This window comes from Onychomys torridus, chromosome 10 (assembly GCF_903995425.1).
Source record: "Onychomys torridus chromosome 10, mOncTor1.1, whole genome shotgun sequence".
NCBI lineage: Eukaryota > Metazoa > Chordata > Mammalia > Rodentia > Cricetidae > Onychomys > Onychomys torridus.
Genome location: NC_050452.1, coordinates 30,774,546 through 30,800,379, shown reverse-complemented (window position 1 = coordinate 30,800,379; position 25,834 = coordinate 30,774,546). Strand labels below are relative to the sequence as shown.

Here is a 25,834-nt window from a genome sequence, read left to right as displayed (position 1 = left end):
TACATGGCTTCTCCATGTGCACAGTGTCTAATATAGCAAGTAGTCACAGGTTTGCTTACATGGCAGTTTGTACAGTGCCATTCTACTTCTAAGTGTGAAGTAACAGTGGGGTTTGTTATCAGAAGGTTGCCTGTCCTTTCTTGTTTGATTTGTATTGGAGTTCTCTCCTGGCCTGGGGACCTACGGTGCTCAGGCTTTGCTGCCCCACTTGGCCTACCTTCTCTGCCTCCACCCTCCCTGTGACTGGTGAGGTGCCACACCCCTTTCCTTCCAGCTGATCTGCTTCTTCCTGCAAGCCTTCTCCTTTCGGAACAGGTAGAAGGAGGACACAGTGGTGTGGCCGTGACACTGTGGCTTGCCAGGTATGTGGCACCAGGAGATTCAGAGCATCTGCAGCTGGTCCCTGAGAACTGTGTGGTCACAGTAGAATCATGGCTGTTTCCCCTGTGCTCCTGTTCATGGACAGGTGAGTGGCTGTAACTGGAGACAGCCAGAGTGCAGGGTCTTTCTCACTATGGTGGAGGATCTGGTGTGAGGTAACTTGATGCCCTTGATATGGTAGGGAAGTTTCCTTGGGTAACCCTGTTTAAAATAGACACGATCCCTTGTGTTTAGGAAGGATACTGGGGATGGAGCTCTCGGGGGCAGTGTTAGTGCCCAGGCTTGCCTAGTGCTGGACACTACCCCCTATCCCTCCACCAACATCTATCCCTGATCGTGATCAGGGTCTGTTTTACTTTGTTTCTGTATAGTTGGGGTATTGCTGAGGAAAATGTGTAGCAGCCCTGTGGCTGTTGAAGTGGCTATCTTTGTTTCCTTGCTTTCTCAAAGCAAGGTTACAGGCAACTGTATTTGCATATATGTTCAGATTTTGAGGTTAGAAAACACTGTGATGGGCTGGAGAGGATCAGCTCTGTTCTTTCTTTCTGTGTTTCTCTAGGTCAGTGGTTCTTAACCTTCCTTATGCTGCGACCCTTTACTACAGTTCCTTATGTTGTAGAAATCCCCAACCAGAAAATTATTTCATTGCTACTTCATAACTACAGTTTTGCTACTTTTATGAATTGTAATGTAAATATCTGATGTGCAGGATATATGATATTCGACCCCTGTGAAAGGGTTGTTCAACCTCCCCTCCCCAAGGGAGCTGCTCTTGGTGCTTCTTAGCCTCTTGTTTATTTAGCAGCTGGGTGCTGGGAGGGGAATGTAAAATGCATGAGAAGTGTCTGGTTCAGCTTTAGGCTTCAGGAAAGTGACCTGTAACAGGTCTGTGACTGGGAAATGGGCCAGCAGCTCTTCTGGAGATGAGTGCTGCAGTTCAGCTTTGGATTCTGATGTCATGAACCAAAGGAAGGAGAGAACAAGGAGTGATAGCTGAATCCAATAGCAAGCTGCATGCCCCTCAGACGTGCAGAACTCCGAGGGTGGAGGCCTTTAGTTTTACTTCCTTGACACCTCAGCAGGGTTTTAGAAGTCCCTTAGGGGTGTCTGGCTGGTTGAACCTGATCCACCAGGGCAGGGACTGTCATCCACCCACTCCTCCAACACCTCATCCTAGTTCCGTGTAGTTGATGTCTCTTGGATGGCTCCAGATCCTAGTTTCCTCTATTGCAAGTGTACAGGAGTAATCCTTCTGTAACCCTTATAAAAATTCCTTGGCCAAGAATTTTACCTTTTATTTGTAAGACAGTCTTATGTAGCCTAGGCTGTCCCCAGACTTACTGAGTAGTCAAGTGTGACTTTATACTTCTGGTCCTTTTGTTCCCACCTTTTGAGTGCTGGAATTACAGACACGGACCAGAGCACTTGGTTTATGCTGGGCTGGGAATGGAGTCTAGGACCTCATGTATGGTATGCAAGGACTCTGCCTACTGAACTTTGTCCTCGGTGCCTGAACAAGCATGTTGTATGTATCTAGGACCTATTTCAGGCACTACAGATGAAGCAGTGAGTAGCAGAGGCGCTGTACAGCCTTGGAAGCGTTATAGCTGGTGAAGAAACATATTAGACAACAGGTTGACATTGTCCCTGTGTTCTCTGCGACTGCTTTCTGAGAGGGCAGGTGCCAGGTGCTACCCTGCATAGTGTCTTGTTGTCAGCGAGCATTCATATTGCCTTTGAAGTCATCTTTTAACTTCAGTACATCCCAAAAGTTAATGGGGGACAAATGTAACGATGCAAGTGAAGCCAGAGGCTACCCAGATGAGGTTTAACAATGAGCATGGACTTTGGCACTAAGTGCTTGCTGGAGTCTCCTCGGCTGCTGACATGCTCCAGGCTTCACAGGCCAGAGTGCTGGCACTGAATGTGGGACATTGTTAATGGTTCTTAGCCTCCAGAACTTCTTATTTATCCATAATTCTGTGTTTATAATTAATTTTTTTCTTAAAGGATCTCCTGTCTAAACTATCAAAGCTCAAAGAGTCCCTAAAACCTGAATCATCTCCTCCCTGAAAAACAGATGATTGAAATGCTGGTTTTAGCCATGTGATAAGATGTTGGGGACAGTGCACTGCCTTTAATCCCAGCACTGGGGAGGCAGAGGCAGGCGGATCTCTGTAAGTTCGAGGCCAGCCTGGGCTACCAAGTGAGTTCCAGGAAAGGAGCAAAGCTACACAGAGAAACCCTGTCTTGAAAAACCAAAAAAGAAAAAAAAAAAAAAAAGATGTTGGGGACAGTGCTGGGTGATACAGACCAAAACATTCTAGAGAAGCCCGAAACCCAGGTGTGTGTGTGTGTGTGTGTGTGTGTGTGTGTGTATGAGAGAGAGATTTAAAAAAATAATTTAATTTTCAACCAGTACTTCATGTTGAGATCACTTTGTAGACAGAAAACAGGCCACTGGTAGGTCATCTCTGCCCATGACCTTTCTGCGTCTCTAGCATGGAGCTGCCAGTAAGTGTCTAGGAAACTCCATGACTTATCCATCATCCCACTTGGTTCTCACAATGGTTCAAGGAAGAAGTTAGCCTTATCTCCATGTAGAATGAAGATCATGGGAGCCCAGGGCTCTGAGATGGTGGTGGTTTGCCCTGGGCTGCTGTTCTGGAGGGGCAGAGTGGGCAGAATCAGCTGGTCTCCTTATAGCTCCTTTGTTTCACTTCTGAGCTCAGCATGGGGACAGGAGCTTGTTCCCACTGTATAACTGTCTTGATGTAGATAGGTGCCTCAGCTACCTGAACTGGGAATGCCAGTGCGTGGCTGGGTTCAGATTTGGGGCTTTTCTTACCAGGAAGACCGTTCCTTTTGACCCCTTGATTCTGCAAACAGGTGATACAGGAATGAGGGTAGCTGTATGAAAGAGGGGGACAGTGAGCAGCTGCTTTACCATTCTCTCCCTTTCCTGCCTTTACTTAGCAGTTGGATAGAACAGGAGAATGTCTTCCTGTGCTGCAAACCACTCTGCTGACAGGAGCTAGCCACTTATCACATGCACTGAGAGAAAACCCAGACTTACGGGCCATGTCTGGTGGAGCAGATGCCATTTATTTTCTGGCACTTGCCTTGGGGAGGCCTGAGTACCAGGTAGGTGGCCTTGGGAATTTACCCAGTACCTTGTCTTAACCAGAAGCCACAAGTGATGTTTACAATAACTTCTGTGGGGCAGGAGCTACATACTAGAACAGCATGCAAAGAAGGTCAGTATATATCTGTGCAGCTATTTCTGTTAGAAAGTGTTTGGACAGATGCAGGTGAAACTTGCCATGTAACTCGGGTTCTCTCATGATACAGCAGCCTGCATTCCTATACTCCTAAACCTATGGTCCTTCTTCTTGTTCCTATGCATGGTTCTGGTTCCTTTTGTTTTTGGACACTATCTCCTCAGACATGGGGAGGAATCCGGGCTGGTGGTGGAGTAGTGCTTGGTGTATTCCTGGAAGGAGGACCTGTGGTTTAGGTTTAATCTTGGAAAGTCAAGGGGTAGAGGCTCAGACTTAACATGGGAATCTGAACAAAGTGGGCCAGCCCTGTGCTTTTCCCACATGTGAGGTTCTTGAGGGGAAGATCCTGCTTCCTGTGCTATGTCCCACCAGCAGCTGAACATAGTGTCTGATACACATCTGGTTGAGACGTGTTGCTGTCCAGATAGCTCCGGTAGATGGCCTTCACAGGGCCTGTTCTTCTGCCTGGGCCTCCAGTCACCCTGGCAGCTGCCTTCCCAGCACAGAATTACCCACTTTGTATTGGTAGCTGGATTTGGGTAGGTTGTATCTCTTGAGCATCCTCATTTTAGTGATTCTAGGAGGTAGGTGATAGAGGTTAACAGGTAGTCTTTGCCTACACACACACACACACCACCACCACCACCACCACCACCACCACCACCACCAGCAACAACAACAAAATAAACACTTGGAGGGGACATGGGGAAAGATTGGGAACTAGAGAAATGAGAACTGATTGATAGTTTAGTGAGTATCTTGACCTCTGTCTTTTTCTTTCTCTCATCCCCTGTGTTGGACATTCCTTCTAGTTGCTTCTTACATCACCACCTGTACGTCAATGAGACAATTTGTTTGGGGCTTCATGAAGGTTCACCTACCTGTTTTATGGTCTGTGCTTTGAGCACAGTAGTTTCTCACTAAGTGTACCTGGGCCTGACTGGAGCATGCTCAGTGCTGGGCTCTGCAGTCAGCACCATGCTTCCTTACCTTAGTGCAGTGGTTCTCAACCTTCCTAATGCTGTGACCCTTTAATACAGTTCCTCATGTTGTGGTGACCACCAACTGTAAAATGATTTTCAGTGCTACCTCATAACTGGAATTTTGCTATTGTTATGAATTATAGTATAAACATCTAATGGTCTTAGGCAACCCCTGTGAACGGGTTGTTTGACCCCAAAGGGGTTGAGATTCACAGGTTGAGAACCACCACTTTAGTAGGTAGCTTACAAAATTGCGGATGTTTGAAAGGAAGGAATGGCTACCAAGGTTAGAGCTAGGGCACAGGTCCAGTTTTGGCTGCTCCTGTGACGCCCTTGGCCTGCTTGAATTTGCTCCACTGAATGCCTTGCCTTTGGCCCCTCCCACTTCCCTCCGGGCTCAGTGCAGAAGGCTGGGTGGGCTCCTTCTCCCTGCTACTCCTGTTTTTAGATTGGGGCAGGAGCTGAGCCTCCTGAAAGTACAACATGAAAGGCCCAGTAAAGAGTTCCTGGGGTGTGCTGATCACATAGGGTGTGTGGATGCCATTCTTCATCATGCCCCCTCTGGACTCTGTTCATGCTGCCCATGAGGCAAAGCAAAGGATTATACCTGAGTGCAGTGATTTGGATCAAAGCTTATATGTCAGCAGCTGAGCAAACTCATTTAGTTCCTCCTCCAAAAGGCTTTGGTTTGTGGCGTCAGTGGAATGTCACTGAATAATTTTATTTTGCCTTTAACTTTGCCCTTGCTAAGGCCATTTCTGCTGATCACCAAGAACTTGTTTATACTCGCTGGGGTTGTTGCTGGGTCTGCAGAAAACTCAAGTGCTTCCTGGGGCTCGATTACCTATGGGAGTTATGCAGTGGAGGAGGTGTGATGCAGTGGAGGGGTGATGCAGTGGGGGAGTGAGTGATGCAGTGGGGGAGTGATGCAGTGGGGGTGATGCAGTGGGGGAGTGAGTGATGCAGTGGGGGAGTGATGCAGTGGGGGTGATACAGTGGGGAAGTGAGTGATGCAGTGGGGGAGTGATGCAGTGGGGGAGTTATACAGTCAGGGGGAGAGTGAGTGATGCAGTGGGGGAGTGATGAAGTTGGGGAAGTGATGAAGTTGGGGAGTGATGCAGTGGGGAAGTGATGAAGTTGGGGAGTGATGCAGTGGAGGAGTGATGCAGTGGGGGAGTGATGAAGTTGGGGGAGTGATGCTGTGGGGGAGTGAGTGATGAAGTGGGGGAGTGAGTGATGCAGTGGGGGAGTGAGTGATGAAGTGGGGGAGTGAGTGATGCAGTGGGGGAGTGATGCAGTGGGGGAGTGATGAAGTTGGGGAGTGATGCAGTGGGGGAGTAATGCTATGGGGGTTGATGCAAAAGTGTTTTGTTTTCTAGAGACAAACATCTAGCTTTGCAGTGGCTATTTCTTGTTTATTCACTTTAAAACAGATTATACATTTTCATGGTTCATAGTTCAAAAAGTACAATGGAGTTTGTGGTAGAAAGTTGCATATCATATCTAGTAACTTATCCCAGTAGTGGCTGTTAGCAGGGAGTCCATGCCTAGACATATATCAATATGGCTTTCTTGATACTGTTAGGACCCTGGCTTTTGTCTGTGACAATAGATAATTCTCAGTCTCTAAGAAAATGTCCCTTGTCCTTCTTAAAGCTATTTATAAATGTGTCACAAACTTTTGGTTTTCACTCTTTATGACATTTTCGTTGTCATAACGACAATGTTGTGTTTCAGTCAACATATTTCATTGCTTTGTCTTCCATTTTTTGGGCATTCAGTAGGGACAGTGGGTAGTGGCTCCATTGTTGTACAGTGCAGCCCCAAACCTTTTGTCTGCTGGTAAGGAGAGTTTCTGCCTCGGATTTGGTGTTTTGTTTTTTTTTTAAGATTTATTTATTTTTTATGTATACAGTATTCTGTCTGCATATATCCCTGCAGACCAGGAGAGGGCACCAGATTTCATTACAGATGGTTGTAAGCCACCATGTGGTTGCTGGGAATTGAACTCAGGACCTTTGGAAGAGCAAGCAGTGCTCTTAACCTCTGAGCCATCTCTCCAGCCTGGATTTGGTGTTCTTCTTGACACCTGGTACCTAGTCTCTCTTGCCTTTTTGCAGGGGTCTATCTTGTATCTACTTCCTGCTGTACAGGGTATCCCAGGGAGCCTTAAGAGTAAAGCCTGCTAGGAATTGGAAGAGGCTGTGTGTATCCTGGAACCATAGGAGGCCCCAGGTAAATTGTCAGCAACTGTCTTGCTCCCAATTCTAATGACACCCTGTGTGTTCACACTTGACATTGTACCTAAGAGTTTTTTCCTGGCTTCACAGAAACTGACTACCACTGTTTTGAACATCACTTTGTCTTGGGTGTCTATATCTTTTCCCACATCATTAATTAACTGTTGACATGAAAATAATGACTTTCCCAGCCATTCAGCTTTGCCTGTCCATGGTTATTTAGCTCTCACTTCTAGCTGTCAAAATCGTACTTAGTCCCTTGTACTTGGACGTGGGTTCACCACTGACACTTCCTCCACCATCCCCCTGGTCTTAGTGCTTCTGAGAGGTTGAGACGACTTCAGTAGGATTCTGGAATCACCTTGGTGCAGGTAGCTTCTGGGACTGGTAGAGGTGCTCTGGCTACTGCTTCTTAGAACTCCCTGTTCTCACAAACTGGCTCATTCTCTGCAAATCTCTGTGTTTTTTGGGATGCTGAGTGCTGTCATAGTAGCAGTAGCGGGGGTGTTGACATGAGGAGCCCCTGCTCTTCAGTGCTCACCCATTGGAAAACCATGGAATCACCTGATGGGTGGGGACAGCTCACCTGCAGGCCAGGAATGTAGCTATGCTGAGCTCTGGCCTCCACCTCATTTAACATTCATGTCATCTATTTCCAAACACTGATGGACCTGGGGAGCAGCCTGTGGGATAGGGATGGAGGTGGAGCCAGGCCACATGCCACAAAAACAAAACAAAACAACAAAACAAACAAACAAAAAACAGGTTCAAGTCATTGGCACAACTTGAGGACGGGACTAGTGTGAGCCATTTCTGCCCTTTAGGGTGTGATGCTTGTAGATGTATTTGGGGCCTCAGGTCCAGGGCAGTACGGTGCCTGAAGGATAGCTGGAGAAAGGGCAAGGAGTTGTGCACAGGTAGGACAGGCTTCTTCCTGGCTGGTAGACAAGGCAGCTCCTTACTGGAAAGGCCTTCCTTCACCTGGAACTTCTGTCATTGAATACAGTTGAGGCCTTAGGAAATATGGCAGGAATGAGGCCTGGAGGCTGCTCAGTCCCAGCCTGCAAAGGAGCTTCTTCCCCAGACTGCTGCTACCTTGAGAAAGAGATTCTGTGCCTCCTCTGTGGAAGGGGGATTTGAGTGAGCATCTGGGAAGAAGTGAGTAGTGAGGAACTAACACAGGTTTGCCCCAGGGCAGAGGGGACCACTTTTGTGTGTGTCCACTAACACACAGGACTTGTGATCTGGAGTCTGAGGTGGCCAGGGAGCTGTATGGGCAGTGTGGTCAAGGAGTATAGGAACTGGAAGTAGAGCTCTTGGCACCGCACTGTGTGTGGGGTAGCTAGCTCAAGCCACTGCCGCAGACCTCCCATCTGCTCAATATTGTGGGTCTCTTGGGTCAGAGACTGCTTAGGGGTCAGCAGCTGTCTGTCCCTAATATTTCAGGAAGGTTACTTTGCCTCTTTGAAACACAGATGTATCTTCCCACTGAGGAGCCACAATTTTCTGGGGATACAGAACAAAGGAGTCCAGTGTTTATGAGAATAATTTTCTCTGAAGTACCTCTCTCATGGACACTGGCCCCCTGTAGACTATCCCTCACCTTTCTGCCCTCCCTAAGGGCATAATGGATGGATGGTCTTTCTCTCCTGGTATCTCTAGTCCCTACCTTCCGCTGCCCCTTCTTTGTGTGTGTGTGTGTGTGTGTGTGTGTGTGTGTGTGTGTGTGTGTGTGTGAACACATGCATATAGGGGCCACAGGTCAACCTCAGGAACTGTTTTTTGTCTGTTTGTTTGTTTTTGTTTTGTTTTGTTTGAGACAAGATCTCTTACTGGAAACTGGGACTCACTTATTAGGGTCGCTGGCTAGCCAGGGAGCCCCAGGGATCTACCTGCCTCTGATTCCTGCATATGCACCATGCCTGGCATTTCATTTAGTTAGGTTCTGGGGATTTGATTCTGGTCTTCATGCTTATATGGCAAGCACTTTACTGACTAAGACGTCCCCTCAGCCTCACGTTACCCCTTCTTTCCTAGGATCTACCTCTGCCCTGGGATCACCTTTGTTGACCTTGTGTCATAAGCAGGATTGTTGTCTCCTGTCTTCAGCATGTGTGGCTGTGTGTACATGTGTATTAGTCATATTTCAGCCTCTGTGACAAAACACCCAAGGAAAACATCTTGGAGGAGGGTGCTTATTTTGCCTCATAGTTCCAAAGGCTTCACTTCTGAGTCAGCCGGCTCCATTGCTTCTGGGCTTGTGGTAAGACAGGCAGAAAGTTGAGAGAACAGCAGGCAGGGTCCAGTATTAGATATACTCTTCAAGAGCACACCTCCTTTGACCTACCTGTAATCAGGCCCTGCCTCCTAATGAATAACCCATTTAGCTGTGAACTCAACAGTGGATTAACCCATTGATGAAATCAATCACCTTTCAGTAATGCCACCAGCTGGAGACCAAGCCTTTGGCACATGAGCCTTTTGGGGGACTTCATATTAAACTCTGATAGCATTGTTAACCATGCTTTTTCATTCCCCCTGCTCTTGCTTCCTTGCATACACATATGGTGGCCACTCCACTTGCCAGTAAACATGCTGAACATCTACTGCTTGCTAGTTATGACTCTGGGAGTACAGAGGTGACTCTCCTGCTTCCTGCTAGAGATAGAAAGTGGAGAGGAGAGAACAGAGCCTATGTTGTAGGTACAGCCCAAAGTAGTGAGTGCTGTGGAAACTGTGCTAGGAGCCTAGGACAAGTGTGAGGGTCTGTTGCTGGATGGAGACAGGCATTCTAAAGTCTCAAAAGATAAACTTGAATACAGCTGCTCCCTGGTCTCTATCCCCTGGGCAGTGTAGGCTGATGGTCACTCATGGAGTCACATAGCCTTGGAAAGGGGGCCACTGAATATTAGGCAAGAATGACACCATGGGCATGAGTTCTAAAGGGTGCCTGGAAGATGCTGCCGGACCCTGGGCAGGAGGATTGCACTGGGGCAACAGAGTTCTGGCTTGTGCCTGCCTGCCTGTTCTTATGTGCTCACAGTGCCTGGCTGGGCACTGGCTTTGGTCATGTGACTTTTGGTCACCCAGTTCTGAAAAGCACTCTTGTGTGTTCAGAGCACCTGTGTGTGGTGCCATTTTATATGTAGTATTGTGATTGAGGGGTTTCAAGGTGCTAACTATAAAAAAAATTCAATATGTTTTCCATAAATCTGTCAAGTTTTGGTCTGTTTGTAAACTTAAGATCTTAGACTGACACCAACCAAGTGGCTTTGGATTTGGACGCTCTTTAGTTTTGTCTTTATTTCCACTGTGCGGTCCCAGACAGCGTGCTTTCAGGTGCTCCTCTTCATCATCCTCTGCCTGCTGTCGGAGTGAATAGCGCTGTTAATGCTCAGTCTCCCAACGCACAAACGCAAGAGCCGGGTGCCCAGATCCCTTCACATATCCTGTACCTGGTTCTCTGTGGGGTCTCAGATTCCTTCCCTGGACCTGCAGCCCTTCCCTTCCCTGTGTCCTGTTCCGCCACCTGTGCCAGCTTCCTTCCCCTGAGAGGGAAGCTGCTCTTCAGCAGACGTAACCCTTCCAGTAACTCAGGTTCTTAGCATCTGTGGGTGCCTGAGGCTTTGCTAGCTTTAAATTACATAAGTCCTTCTTAGATGATGAATGAGTTGCAGCTCTCGAGTGCCCAAAGTTAATCTATTTACTTGTTTTTACAAGTATAACTAGGAATTGTATTGGACTGTGAAACCATTTCTGAAGTAGATCCCATTAAAACCACAATAGAAACCTGGGAAGAAAACAGTGAAACCAATTTGTTTTCATAGTCTCTCTCTCCCCCTTTGTTCCATGATCCCCCCCCCCCTTCCTCCCTCTTTTCTGACAGAGTCTTGCTATAATGAAGCCCAAGCTGGCCTCAGACTCACTACAAAGCCTAGGCTGGTCTTGAACTTGTATCAAGCCTCCTGCTTCTGCATCCAGAATTCAGGGATTATAGGTATACTGTACTGTATCTGGTCATTTGTTTCTTTTTGAAGCTTTTGTCATTTTGTTTTGATATGTTTTTAAACTTACTGGAAAGCTGCAGGCAGGCATGTCTCCTTTTTGGGAGCCCTGGAGGCCATTTGTGTTAATGACTGCACCTGAATGGTGCATCTGAGAACCAGGTTGATTTATAGCTAGGACTTGTAGTCTGGGGCGCTTTTGTTTACATGTTGTTGCAAGAGAAGACCTTGTGACCATCTAAGGAATGATTTTCTCTGATCCTTGGAGGCTGTATAGATAATTAAACAACTGGTCTGAAAGACTGGCTGTCCTTGAAATATCAGTTTGTAAATGAACTTGTGGATCACAAATGGGGTCTCTCTGTCACTTGTAGGAAACAGAGACTCACGTTACTCTCCTGGTTCAGACTTGCAGCTAGTGAATGACTGAGTCAGGCATTCAGTCCATCTTGGCCAGCTTCTGCTGATATATTTTATCGTTGAACACATTTTCTTATTCTAAATTTCAGAATAGTTGGCCAATAGCAAGCTTCTGTCTGAGATCTGTGTCTGTGTAGTTCTGTGTGTGTGCAAGCCACGTCTGAGGTGCTAAAGTGTGCTCGAGGCCTGTAGTCCCGCTCAAAGTTTGATTTGCTCACGTCAGCCTGCCTTAGCCGTCGGAGTGTCTCTATAACACACAGAAATGGCCTAGCCCTTTTCTTTTCTTTCTATAGGAATTTGCTTGCTAGAAAACAAAATGCAAGACTTGATAGACAGAGAGACTTGGGATGGAAACTGTTTGGAAAAGTCCCACTCCGAGAGACAGCTCAGAAAGATTCCAAGAAAACACATAAGGTAAGCCACTGGTGTGTGAGGGTGTGCTCATGAGCCACACAGGTGACTCTTGCTGAGGCTTGAAGTTGGAAAGCCCTCTGTGTTTGCTATGTGCCTGGGTTCTTAAATTGTATTCAGTCTGTGTGGGGATTTAACTCTCTTCACCTCTTTACAGCTTGTAACATGCACACAGGGAGGTTCGGCTGGGCTTTAGATATTTAAACTTGATGAATTTTAGTCAGTCTTTCCAGTAACTGTTGCAGATGTATTTATAATCAAGCTTTTATTGTGTTTTGATACTCAAATTTCTTGGAGCTTAAATCCTTCATTTTGCTCTGGGATATGTGGACTAGGCCATGATGCTCCCAGGCTTTGGGAGGACCTTGCCCTTGTTGTCTGCCAGGCCTGCACCAACATCCCACTGACTTCCTTGCTCCTCAAGTCCGCAGCTGGAGCACTTGCTTATCTTCTCAGGGAGGAGGCCATGACACATGGTGGCAGTCCTTGGGCAGCCCTAACTATTAGCACCAGCAAACTTCTTTAAGGCTCTGATCCTGTTTACCTTGAAGGTCAGATATTGCCCAAGTACTGTGGCCCTGAAACCTGTTGCCTTGAGGGTCTGCTGTTGGCCGAGTGGTAGTGCTCAGTAGCCTTCTTCCCATCTTAGATTTATAGTCACTGACAGTTGTTCTATGGACCCTCTTGAGAACCAAGTAAATGCCAGTCCTCCTGACTGACACTGGGGTTTGGGAAAGGACATGGCCCAGTTCAGGCAGATAAGGCCCACCTAAGGCAGGGCATGGAAAGTAGACAGGTCTTTCTCCCTGAGATGGCACAACTGATGTGAGGATTGTTTGCTGAGGAGTTACTATGTTGTAAACAGTGCTAGTTACCAGTACTAAACAGTAGCGTTTGTGCTTCTGGTCCCTTTAAAACAATGACCATGTTATTCCCTGAGCCTTGGGAATAAGGGTTGTGTTACAAATGCGTCACCTGGCGTCCTACTATCACCTGCCCTCTGCATTTTGATCAGTTGTGACGTTCTGCAATGGCCTCTACCTGCTGCAAAAAAGATTCTTCGGCTGTGGGGAAGAGCTACACTTCTCTGCGGATATAAAGATGCTATTTAGAATTCAGTTGGGAATTATACTGTTTTAGAAGATTGACTGTAGTAGATTGCCCTGTAGGGTCCCATGACCTCACCAGCCATGGGTAGTTGGCTAGGTTTACAGTGCTAGGGCAGGATTCTCTTCTATTAAGTGGGCCTTAAGTTCAGTGAGGTGGCTGTTGGTTACCCCTAAGATAGGAGTGCCACTATTGCACTTGGATATTTCTCCTCCTGCTGGTCATTGTTGTAGTTTATAGACTTTACAGCTGAATAGGGATTTTAATTGTTTTTCTTCCTTGGCAACATGTATAGCACCTTTTAATACTGTGAGTGTTAGTCTTCAGGAATGAGGCTTCCAGGTCAATTTCAGCTGGATCCTTTCAAGTATTCTGTATCTGAAGTATGTGGTATCTTCAAGTTCTGGGAGACAGACATTGACAACAGCTTGCATTGTTTCGGAAGTCTCTTGAACTTCCCTGACCAAAACTCAAAGGGAGGGTTGCCATGTATGGCGCATGACATACCTTCATTTTTTTTGTGTGTACATATACTTATATATGTATTTTTAAATAAACATAGCATGTTCTTCTTCTATGGCTTTTCTAGTATGCTTATTGTTCTTTAGCTCTCCTCTCTCCCTCAACATTGCCTTCCCTTGACCTGCTGTGGATATTGCTCTGTATGCTGTGAATGTGTTGCTCTGATTGGTTAATAAATAAAGTGCTGATCGGCCAGTAGCCAGGCAGGAAGTATATACAAGCAGAGAAGTGAATTCTGGGAAGTGGAAGGCTAAGTCAGGAGATGCTGCCAGCCACTGCCATGAGAAGCAAGATGTAAAGTACCGGTAAGCCACAAGCCATGTGGCAACTTATAGATTAATAGAGATGGGTTAATTTAAGATATAAGAACTAGATAGCAAGAAGCCTGCCCTGGCCATACAGTTTATAAGTAATATAAATCTCTGTGTGTTTACTTGGGTCTGAGTGGCTATGGGCCCCGGCGGGACTAGAGAAATCTCCAGCTACACTGCCCATATCAAGAAGGGGGTAGGTAGAAATTGTAAGAACCAGAGGACCAGGACATCTGCTGCAAGATAGTATATATGCAAATGACAGGGAACTGTACTCATCAGAAATTAACAATATTGTCACCTAAACAGGGCCTGCTCAGTAACGCTACCAGTTGACATCCTAACATGATGGGGGCAGTATCACAAGGTCCTCCCCCTAGATGAAGAGCTGCAGGCATCTGATGGCTGCTGAGAGAGAAAGAATCAGTCTTTTCCAGAGATGAGCTCCTGATAGGTTATCCAGTGCCAAGTGGCCATCCCTAAACATGTAGACATTTGGGAGATACTAAATGAACTCAGCAAATTGTATGTGTGTGTGTATGTATATATGTGTGTATGTGTGTGTGCACACATATACATAAAATACATAAAATATGAATATATGTATATATATATTGTATATATGTAATAAAATAGTTAAAGAAGACACGTGAATTTGAGAGGGAGTGGGGGGACACATAGAAAAACTTGGATGGAGAGAGGGTGGCGTAGAAAGGATGTACATATAGTGTCCATGTATGAAATTCTCAAAAAACTGAACAAAAAAAAAAGCAAAACTACCCCACCTTATGAGGAAGATGCAGTCATTGTCTTCAGCTTACTGAGGAAGCACAGAGGTGTAGAGACAGAGTGACTTGTGCAGAGTCATAATAGTTAGAGAATGGCAGAGCTGGAATGCCATCCTATGTCATCAGGAGAGCTGAGCCACAGGAACAGAGGGGAGGTTGTCTGTGACCTGAATGGTGTGCTGGTGCCCTCTCTGATGGGAGGGCTTACCTTAGCTAAGTGTGGTAAGCTCACTTGCAATTCCATGTTGGGGAAGAAGGACCTGGCCCAACTAAGGTCATTGTGGAGTGCTAAGGACAGGGCTGATGACTGTTAGGTGTAGGGTGTGCAAGGATAAGGCAGGTTTCCACACAGTACACTTCCATGTCTTTGCAAATAAAATTGGAATTTATCTTTGTAAGTTGTACAATTTTGATTTTGAGTCATTGTGGAGGCTTACTAAGTGAGCATACAATTAAATGTAAGTTTGTATGCAAAACTCAGCTGTAACTTTCTTAGAAGATGAAGTAATGGTACTGTAGTAAAGAATCTATACTTAAGGAGGACTGACAATTATGTTGATAGACATCTGGGTGGGTCCTGAAAGCTCTTGCTTCATATATTATCTGCTGTGGAATTTTATCGGTGAACTGCAATGCAGAGGCCAGCTGGCTGTCATGTAACACGGTTCTGCTGAAAAGACCTTTGGCTCTAGCTATCAATAATGAAGAAAGTAACTGTACCCCATGCATGAGTCTCACAATCCTGCCTGGGACCTGTTTGTATATGCTTTGTGTCTCTGGTCCTCTCATCTCTCAGGTCTGACCCCAAGCTGGCAAAACCAGAGAGGGAGTCAGGGTCAGGACTTCTGGGCACCACTGGCTTGAGCCGGCTTTTGTTACTATTGTTAGCTCTGACTTTACAGAGACCAGTGTCAGACCCTTGATTTTCTATACTTGTGATCTGAGATGGTGACAGTAACTCTTTTTAGGGCTGAAACATAAACAAGTGCCCAGGATCCTCTGTATTCCCTTTTCTTCCTTCTGGAATTGTTTTTCTTTCTTGGAGAAGCATCATCCAATGGTGCTTTAAGAACTTAAACTTTGGGACTGCTGTGATGGCTCAGTGGGGGAAAGCACTTGCTGCCAAGTCTAATTCTCTGAGTGCAGTCTATGGGATCCACATAGTGGAAGGAAAGAACTGACTGTTGAAAGTTGTGTTTTGACCTCTGTGCAGAGGCACAGTAGTACAAGTGTACCAACACACAAGTGCATATACACACACAAATAAATGTAAAAAGAAAAAAAAAAAAAAAGAACATGGACTTTGGAGACAGACTGCCTGGGTTTGTGTTTCAGCTGTCACAATTTGGCTGTGTTACTTAGGACAAGCTATTCAATCTTTCTGAGCTTCATTTTGCCATCTCTATAATTTGGAGGAAATGTGCCTATCTCCCAGGTGGTGAGGATTAAGTAAGTGAATCATACTATATGCTTAGAAGAGTATTGAGCACAGTAAGTATTGCAGAAGTGTTTGCTGTTATCATTGGTGTTTTTTTTTTTTTTCTCTTGACAAGCTAACCCTGAGCTTGTCAAAGGAAACTGAGCACAATGTGACAATGAGCTTGAGCCATTGAGCAGACCCATGCATTTGCTTGTTCAGCAAGCATTGCTTCATGCTGCATCAGGCTGTGTCCCAGGCAGCAAGGACATGAAAGCATGTGTGCTGACATGGCTCCAGAGCTTGTGGTAGGACAAGGGGACAGGTGTGCACAGCAGCCAAGGCTCTAGATTCCTTTCACTTGTCTGACTTTGGGCCAGTTGTCTCTTTTGGGTTTTGTCAGGTATGGACTTGGTATCAGAATACCTGCCTGTGGTGTTGCTATAACTGAAGAGATAGTGTATGCAGGGTATTTTGCCCAGAGTCAGTCAAGGGATGGATGTTGTGATTTCCAGTTAATAAATAGGCCTACTTCGTCATGGAAGTACTCTGTGTGCCTTGCCCCAGGCACCTGGCCTCATTTGATCTGAGTCACGTTCTTGTGGCTTGGCCCTAGAGACTTCAGTTCCCTTGGAGGCATGCGGGGGAAGGGGATGTTGAAATGTTACTTAACCAGTTATCTTTTCAAATTTCATAAAAATCTTGAAAATTAAGTCATGCTTTCCATTAGCTTACATGATGACTTCAGAGACACTTTCCTTAGGGGAAACAAAAGTGACTGAGGATAAGAGAATGGAACTAAAGCCATGATTCTTGAAGTGCAGTCACCAGATGAGGCTTGTCTTCATTACCTGCATATGTGAGAAGTGCAAGTCTGCAGGTTCACGCTTCAAGCACACCGAAGCAAACCTGGGTTTTAGCAACTACAGATGATTCCAATCGTGATAGCTGTGCAGTGGGAATGTTGGCTATTGGGAGGACAGTAGCCATCACTCCAGCCAGCTACATAGAGGGTCAGAAGTCCATCCACCAGCATGCAAACTCTCTAACTACTGAGCTGGAGAGTAAAGGTGTTCCTACCTTCAGTTCTCTACCTACAGGGTTTGAATAAATCGGGGCTCTGGCCACTTAGCAGGGGTGGTGATACCATTCCCTTGTGAATAAAATGAGGTGGTCTTGTTCTGTGTACACTATTAGCTGTTTGTTGAGGAATTAGCTTAATTGTAAGTAGGTAAGGTTGAACAGAAAGCCAAAGTGCTGGTTCTTGCTGAGGCAGCTGCTGGTTTTGGCAGCCATAGGTTTACAGAATCATTGTTAGCTTTGTATACCCAAGAACATCTTAGATGGTCTTCCAGAATCAAGTCAGTTTTTAGATGTTAGAGAACCCCAGAAAGTGGTAAATCTCCTGTGTTCTGGTTTCTGAGAGGTCTTGGACACAAAAGGATTACACATTATCTGGGTGGTCAGCAGAGGTAGCTGAAAGCTTACCTAGGGTCTGACAGGAGCATTATCAGGAGGAGAAGCTGGTAAGAAAAGGAGATTGTATCTCTGGCTTGTCCTCTCTCCCCAACACAGTTGTGGGAAGTGTGTGACTTAACCACAGCAGGGAGACTCGGGGAACTAGAAGACACTTGATGATTGCAAAGAGATGTGCAGGAAAGTGACTTCTTAAGGTTGTTATGACTCCTGGATTTCCTGCCGCTGTCCATGTAGGTACATAGATCTGACCCTATGGTAGTTTAAGTAGAACTGAATGGATAGAGCACTTGCATATCTCTGGCTGGCCACTGGGTGGTGCACATGTAAGACAGAGTCAAAAGTGCTGAAAACTGAGTTTCGAACCACAATTCCACAGGAAAGCTGGCTGGAACTTGTAGGTCTTTATGTCTGGAATCCAAATCAGTTATAACAGTGTCAACATTTATACAAAGTCAGATCTTGGAACATAATGTTTGAAAAGTCTATGAGCTGGAGAATTGGTTCAGTAGTTAAGAGCACTTGTTCTTACAAAGGATTTGGGTTTGATTCCCAACACCTACATGGAGACTCACCACTTCCTCAGCATGTGTGTGGTGCACAGACATACATACAGGCAAAACACTCATATACATAAATCTAAAAACATATTTTAAAAAAAGAAAAGTCTGGAATATAGTTCAGAATTATTGGACTTAAGGACTAGGTTGTCTTTTGATGACCAGTAGACTCCAATCCTAAAATGAACGTATGTGGGGATTGTGTAACACCTTAAAGAAGCCATTAGAAGAATGCTCCAGCAAATAGAGTAGACACTCTTGAGAGTGGAAGACAGAAAACATTAGCTGAAAAATAGGAAATATAAGAAATAAATGAACATTTATAACAGAAAAATACAAATGAAAACTAAGCAGACTGCTCAATAGCAGAACAAACAAGTTAGGAAAAAAGTAAGTTGTAAAGTAGATTAGTGGAACTTATGCAGTCTGACAGTAGAGATTAAAGGAAGGTCACTAAAGAAATATAATCTTGAACATAGGAGACACAGTAAAATGTTTTAAAAATCCAGCCTGATGAGATGGTTTAGCAGGTACAGGTGCTTGCACACATGTCTCACAACCTGGGTTGAATTCCTAGATTCCATATAGTTGCAGGAAAGAACCAACTCCTGAAAATTATCCCCTGGCTTTCACACATGCTATGTGGACATGTGTGCCTGTACTCACACACAGTCACATACACAATAAATTTTTTAAAAATTAGTAGAAGTCAGAATCACTAAAGTTTGAATTTGTGCCATGAAGTTTTGGAATAATTCATTAATAAAAATATTAGAATAATTAAATGACTATGTCCCAAATTTGTCAAAAGACATAAACCTACAGATTTAAGTCTAGTCAGTGACCCCATATACAGGGAAGTTCTAAGAAGCCATGACCTGACAAGTTGTAACCAAACTGCTGAAAATAAAGGCAAAGTCCTACAAGCATCCTGAACAAAACAGTGCATTGCTTACTGGGGAATAGTAATCTGAATGTCTACGAATTTCTCATCAGAAATCACAGAGGGCTGGAGAGATGATGGCTCAGCAATCAGAGCAGTACTGCACTTGCAAAGGACCATAGTTAGGTTCACATCACCCAGGTTGGGCGGCTCAGCCACCTGGAACTTGCGCTCCAAGGGACCCAGTGTCCTCCTTTGAGGCTTTGCTAGCACCCGCAGACACTTGCACATAATCGCCTCCCATATACACACAATTAAACAGACAATAAAAGTCTCAACACACACACACACACACACACACACACACGCACACGCACGCACGCACGCGCGCGCGCGCGTGCGCGCGCGCACACACACACATCAAGGGAATCAGTTCTTTTGGACCTATTGAGAGAAAGAATTGTCAACCCAGAATGTTGTATCGAGAACAAAGGTGAAAGGAAGGAAGGAGAGTGTTCCCAGATGAAGACTAAGAACGTTTGCTGCCAGGAGCCTTGTAAGAGAGTTGGCCAAAGACTATACTTTCAGAGATCATTTCTATAGTTTGTGTGAGAGTTGGCCACTGCAGGGTCATTGCGCTAGAAGGAACCCTGGAACATAGGAAGAAAGAGAAACAGAAATGGTAAACATATGGGCAGATTGCAGAATTGCAGATGGGCAATTCCCAATAGGTTCTTTAAAAATGCATTTGGTTAGTGTTTGGGTCTTCAACTGTATGTAGATATAACATATAAGACAGTCATATACCAGGGGCAGGGCGATGGGTTTCCATTCAAAGTGATAAAGTACCGATTCCAATTAGGTCACAGAAAATTACATATACATATTTCAGCTCCTAGCCCAACCATTGAACTATGTAGAAAGATGAACAAAAACATGATAAATTAAAATGGAATTACAAAATTCAGAAAACTCAAAATGAAGGCAGAAAAGAGGAAACAGGGAAGAACAAAGAAAAGGACAAGTAAGATGACACTTAAGTCAGACATACCAAATTATATTACATACAGATGCTTAAGCACACCAGTGCTGTCAAAGATGCTTGGAAAAAAAATGACTTGGTTCTGTCATCTACAAGGAACTCTTCAAATATCCAACATGTAAGATAACACTCTTAAGAGAGGAGAAAACGGGGCTGGGAGTGTAGTTTAGTTGTAGATTTTGTGCTTAGTGTGCATGAAGCCCTGGGTTCAATCTTTAGCTCCTCCCATAAGGTAGACCTATTAATGTCACTTCAGAGACAGTTTCCAGAGATATTGCCGAATGAAGACCGTATAACTCTGAGTGTTTCTACACCTAATGCCCATGCATATCTACCAAGCAGAGATGCAGAAAACTGAACCTATCTAGTTTACCAGTGGAAGATCAGTGCTGTTTGAAAACTCATGAGGAGCTGCAGACAGAGTAAGCCAGGATGTGGAGAATCTGAACTCTGCTCTCCAGCAGCTGAATGACCTGTCCAGAACATTCCCCTCCAGTAGCAGCTGGCTCCTGTGCATATGGAAACAGACAGATATGTGGGTCATAAACTTTAAAGATTCAAAAGGATTAAAGTTAAGTAAAATACAATTCTGATCACAGTGTTATTAGGCTACAAAGCAGTAACAGATATTAAGAACATCTCCCTAAATGTGGATATTAAATGAGTAGCAAACTTCCAAGGAAGCCACAAGGAAAATTAGAAAATATTTTGACACAAACAAAAATACAACATACCAAAACGTGGAAGGTGAAATTTGGATGGGAAATATATATCATAAGAATAAAAGGAGGACAGTCTCACATCAGTGATCCAGTTCCTGTCTGAAGACTGTAAAAAGCAGAAGGGAAACAAGTGATACAGAATCAGAGAAATGAAAAGAGAACTGTAAATGGGGGTGAGTGAGACCAGGGCTGCTTCTCTGAACGACCTTTGTCCAAATCAGTCTCAGCTGAACAGCCAAGGAAAGAGAAGCACATTTTCAATAGAAGGAAAGGCACTGTGGACCCTGCAGAACTAGGAAGGAAAGTGGAATTCTTTGAACTACTCTCCACAGGAATTTGTCATCTCAGGGAAAATGATCTATTTCCTTGGAAGTTAGAAATCACCAGAACTCATCCAAGGTAAAAGATAAACTGATTCATACTATCTACAGTTTTGGTTTTGTTTGGTTGGGGCTGGAGAGGTAGCTCAGTGGTTAAGAGCATTGGCTGCTCTTTTAGAGGACCCAGGTCCAATTCCTTTTTTTTTTTTTTTTTTTAAGATGTATTTATTATGTATACAGTGTTCTGCCTGCATGCCAGAAGAGGGCACCAGATCTCATTACAGATGGTTGTGAGCCACCATGTGGTTGCTGGAAATTGAACTCAGGACCTCTGGAAGAACAACCAGTGCTCTTAACCACTGAGCTATCTCTCCAGCCCCAGTCCAATTCCAAGCATCCACATGGCAGCTCACAACTGTTGGATCCAGGGGATCCAACACCCTCACAGAAACATACATGCAGGTGAAACACCAATGCAAATAAAATAAAAATAAATTATAATGTATTACTATACTTATTTTATAATTTATTATGATAATGTTTTAAAAAGGTACATTACACTTAAATACTGTGGTGGTCCAATGTGCAATGTCTGCACACTTGGTCCCCAGCTGCTGGAGCTGTCTGGGAAGGCTGTGGAAGCTTCAGGAGGTGGAGCATTAGTAGAGAAGTGGATTGTTGGATGGGCCTGGAGGAGCTGGGGTTCCACTTCTTGTTCACTTTGTGCCTCCTGCGTGCTGAGGCAGTGTGATTGGCTGCTCTTCTCCTCTTGTTCCAGGCTTTCTCCACCATGGCGGACTCTATCCTTCTGGAACTATAAGCCGCAATAAATCCTTTCTGCTTAAGTTGCTTTTGTCAGGGTGTTTGACCACAGCAAGGAGAAAAATAAGACAGATACTTTCTAGAAAAGTTAGCTCCAAGCCCACATGGTTTCACTGATGACATCTACTTAAAAAACTGCCAGATTTAGAAGGCAAAAGACATTTCCTGACCACACATCCTAATACATTTTTAGTGTGTGCTTATGGCCGTCTTGACTGGATTTAATGTGAGTGAATCTGTGGACTCAGTTCTGGCCCCACTTGGCTAAGTTGTAAACTGTTGGGTGGGTACTAGGTGTTGAGAGTCCAGGTGATGGTGACATTAATTAGAACTTGCTCTAATCCCTGAGAACTGAGCTTCACTCTTCTCCAATCACAGTGTTGTTTCTAGAAAGACACTATTAGCTGCCTCCCCCCGAGACTGCACTAGTGTTTGTTGTGGGGTTTCCCTCCCCAGCCTTAGTTTTCTGTCATATCACTGAGCACTGGTATGGACATTGCAAAGACCTTGTTCCTCTTTATTGCTAGGCCAAGCACTCGGAGTACTTGCTAGATGGCAGGCAGGTAGGCAGGACAGATGCCTTCTTGGGATGGCGAACTGATTCCACAAGTGCTATGTGCCTCCTCTGCCAGGTGCTTCACTGGACCCTCACCAGCTCAGTGAGAGGATGTGAGTCAGATGACCATGTAATGATGAGTTATACATGCCCCTGAAGCCAGGATGCAGGGCCTTGCTGAGTTAAGGCATCGGGGACTGTTTCCATGAGGGTGTGCAGTAAGGTGAGACATGAAGGACAGTTACCTAGCCTCCTCATGCTTTCTTCCTCTTTACTCTTAGGAGCTGGTTGTTGTAGTGTTTAGGAGAAGACATGGCATCTGCAACTTCTTTCAAAGGGTAAAATGTTTTAAAACTAAGTAAGGAGAATATTGTAACATTTTCACTTTATTATGACCTGGGTGGAGTTTGTATATGTGCTCATTAAATTATTCCTTGAGCAGTTCTACAGATTTGAACACCCCCTCACCCCCTTTTTTTTGGAAGTACTAAGATTGATACCAGTGCCTCCCACACTGACATACATGCTACCCATGAACTAATGTGTCCATGAAATCCACTCACTATAAATACATAGTGATTCTCAATGTACGCACATTACTGACCTGCCATTGCATCCAGTTTTGGAAGATTTCCATCACCCAAAGTTTGCAGCCAGTCCCCACTCCCTTCTTCAGACAAATACCAATTGTATATTCTCTCTAGAGATTTTCCTTTTGAAGAGATTTCATATTCATGGCCCCACCCTGGCTGTCTGTCTTCCTTTTGGCAGCTTTTGCTTACCATAGTGCTTCCGAGGCACTTTCACCAGCAGCGTGTGTCAGTAGTTTCCTCTCGTGGCTGGTTCAGAGCTGTTTATGCATTCCTCAGCTGGTGGACGTTTGGATTGTTTTAGAGTTTGATTGGTACACAAGTGCTGTGAAGTTTCGTGGCAGGGCTTTTTGTAGGTGAACTTGGATAAGTTCTCAGGTGTGTGGCTGGTGTGGTTTGAACTGTATAAGAAACTGGGAAACTTGCTTCCAAAGTGGCCCTACTGTTCTATATTGCCCCCAGGGTTTTACGAGAGTCCCAGCTTTTCTGCATGACTGCTACTATGTGTCATGCCAGTACCCCTTTTTCTGGTGGATCTCCTGGGCTCCTTCTTTGTGAGAAGGTTTCTGTTGTTGAATGATTAATTAAGTACTGAGTTTCCAGAAATGCAGCGCTAAATGAGGTGCCTTGTAACTCCTAGTCCAGCAAGGACTGTGTGAGGGCCCAGCAAGGACAGAGAGCTATGTGGTGCTCTTACCGAGTTTGTTCCAGTGCACTGGACTGCCCTACTTACTAGAAATAATTTTGGTCCGTATACAGATTTGTAAATTTTATTTAATAAGGTGTAGTTTACAGTGGAGTCCTCTGATCCAAAGGTAATATTCTGTTTTAATTAATGCATGTTGAGATAATTCAGTCACTCTGGGAAGTGTCAGATAGATGCCCCTCCAGGTAGCTTTCTAGAAGCAAGCTTTATCATGAACCCTGTCATGTGTACTTTATGCTCATAACCAGCCAGCCTCTGAGAAGGTATCAGTGTTCATTATGGAGTTTCTTTTGGTGACACACATTTCTTTCTTTCTTTCTTTTTTCCCTATAGTCTTACAAAGTAGTACTTGGCCCTTTCTTTCCAGCATGCTGTCTTTTGCTTACTCCTCTCGCTATAATTAGAACCCGGAGGTTCCTCTCTGGGGCTGGCAGGAAGGCCACTGAGCCTTGGTTCAGGCAGCCCCGCCCCATCTCTTGTGGAGGAGGTCCCTGCCGGTTAGACCAGCCCAACCCAGGAACACTGAGCTGGGATCCGGGAATCATTTTATCTGTGAGCGATTGAACATCCTGCCGTCTCAGCCGCCCCGCCTGCCTCACCCGCCCAGTGTGAAGCTGCGTGTAGAACCGTGGTCCAGGGGCTGGAGGGAGGCCGGCCTCCACTCACTGGGCATGGATCCGCCGGCCACGCGCCTCTGAGGCCTGGCGTTCATGGTGAGTCTTATGTGGGTTTGCGGTCCCAGCTTGGCTTCCACTGGTACCTCGGCCTGCCCTCCCAGGCCTGCTTGGTCCTGTGCGCGGTATGTGCGGGTGTGTGCCTATAAGCCCGAGTGCAGGTGTGCGCACATCACAGACATCTGTTTTACCCATTAACTGGAGCTTGCCGGGGACACCAGTGAGGCACCTCCTCCCATGGCCTTCTTTGTGTCTGTTGCTCGTAGGATTTTCTTTCAGGATCTTGTGTTGGTATAGAGAGATCGTGCTTCTAGTCCTTATTACCCCTAGAACCCCTGCTCCGTTTCCAGAGTCAGGTCAGTCTAGGCCAGGGGCCACCTAGAGATGGAGTGGTCTTGTTTGAAGGAGTCCGGGGAACAGTAGACTCAGGACAGGCACGGCTGGGTTTCTCAGAACCCATGCAGTTTGGCACACTTCAGTTCCCAGTGCCTCTGTTAACTTTTGTGTTCTTGATGTTTGTAAGTAATTTGACCACTAGAGAAGGTCTCCTGAGAGTTGCTGTTCCCAGTGCCAGCATTCCTGGGAACTGAAGAGAAGGATTTCTGAGAGGATATTGTGCTGGGGTAGAGAGCAGAGAGCCCAGAGAGGAGGAGCCTTCCCAGGTGTTCAGGGCCTTTACCTGCCTACGCTGTGGTCAAGACATTGTGTCACCATTACTGTCTTCTGGAAGGCCGAGCACTTGTAAAACCTGAATGGGTCACTCCCTCTTCAAATGGCAAGACGGCTCCATGTCCTACAACAGCAGTCTTCTCCCAAACACTTGCTTGGTGCAGTCAGTGAGGAGCGAAACCAGCTTTGCTCAGCCACTCTCGAGTCCTATTTGTCTTTTCCATTAAGTACCCTTTTTAGAGACATGTTGTGGGGAATTATTTTATGGTAATACAGTGACAACCCTGCACCTGACATGTCTGGCATTTCCTTTGGGTACATGCTTACTTGTTCTCATTTAGTCTTCTCCTTTACCAGACAAAGAAACAGGCGTGGAGGGGAAGACAGTGCCCAGGGAGGCAGCCCTGTCGGGGATGGTCCATCCTGCAGTGCCTCCCTGCACACTGCCTGTGTTGTTGGCAGACCCACCCCATGCTGTCACTTGGGTTAGTTTATGCTAGCCCCAGTTCCCCATGAGATGGCCTATTCCAGATAGAGGTCCGGAACCCTGGACTTACATTAGCAGATAGATTCTGCTGCTGTAGATGTCTGAGTCAGATATGAGCACAGTCCTGATTGATAGCCCTTTCTTCTTGGTGGACTAATCCAAGAAGCTAGTGGGGGTCTGATTAGCTTATCGGCATTCTTGGCTTTCTTTGTAGCACAATTCTGGTTCCAGGGGTAGTACTGATGGGCCATCTCTCTTGTCTTTCTCCTGGAAGACAGTCTTCTATTGCTTTGGATTGATCCAACCTTCTCTCCCTTTCAATACACATTTTGTCTGTTTAGGATGTGCATGTGCAGTTGCATGTATGTGTGTGTTCTGTTTCTTTTTAAAACAAATTCAATTGTCTACTAATTTTCTTCTGGTTCTGCAGATAAGGTCTAACCCACATTCACACTCCACCTT

At 45.4% G+C, this 25,834-nt stretch overlaps 1 protein-coding gene across 3 annotated transcripts in view; it reads left to right on the top strand.

The window, feature by feature from the left end:
* Positions 1-25,834, top strand: part of Tbc1d14 (TBC1 domain family member 14) — a 91,110-nt gene that overhangs the window by 28,813 nt on the left and 36,463 nt on the right. For 2 of the 3 annotated variants that reach the window (XM_036200912.1, XM_036200913.1), the window contains exon 3: positions 11,603-11,723. In XM_036200912.1, coding sequence (XP_036056805.1) covers positions 11,603-11,723 — 121 coding nt within the window. Of the gene's footprint in view, positions 1-11,602; positions 11,724-24,053; positions 24,256-25,834 lie in introns of those variants that run through there. The other variant, XM_036200914.1, reaches the window with a different exon arrangement.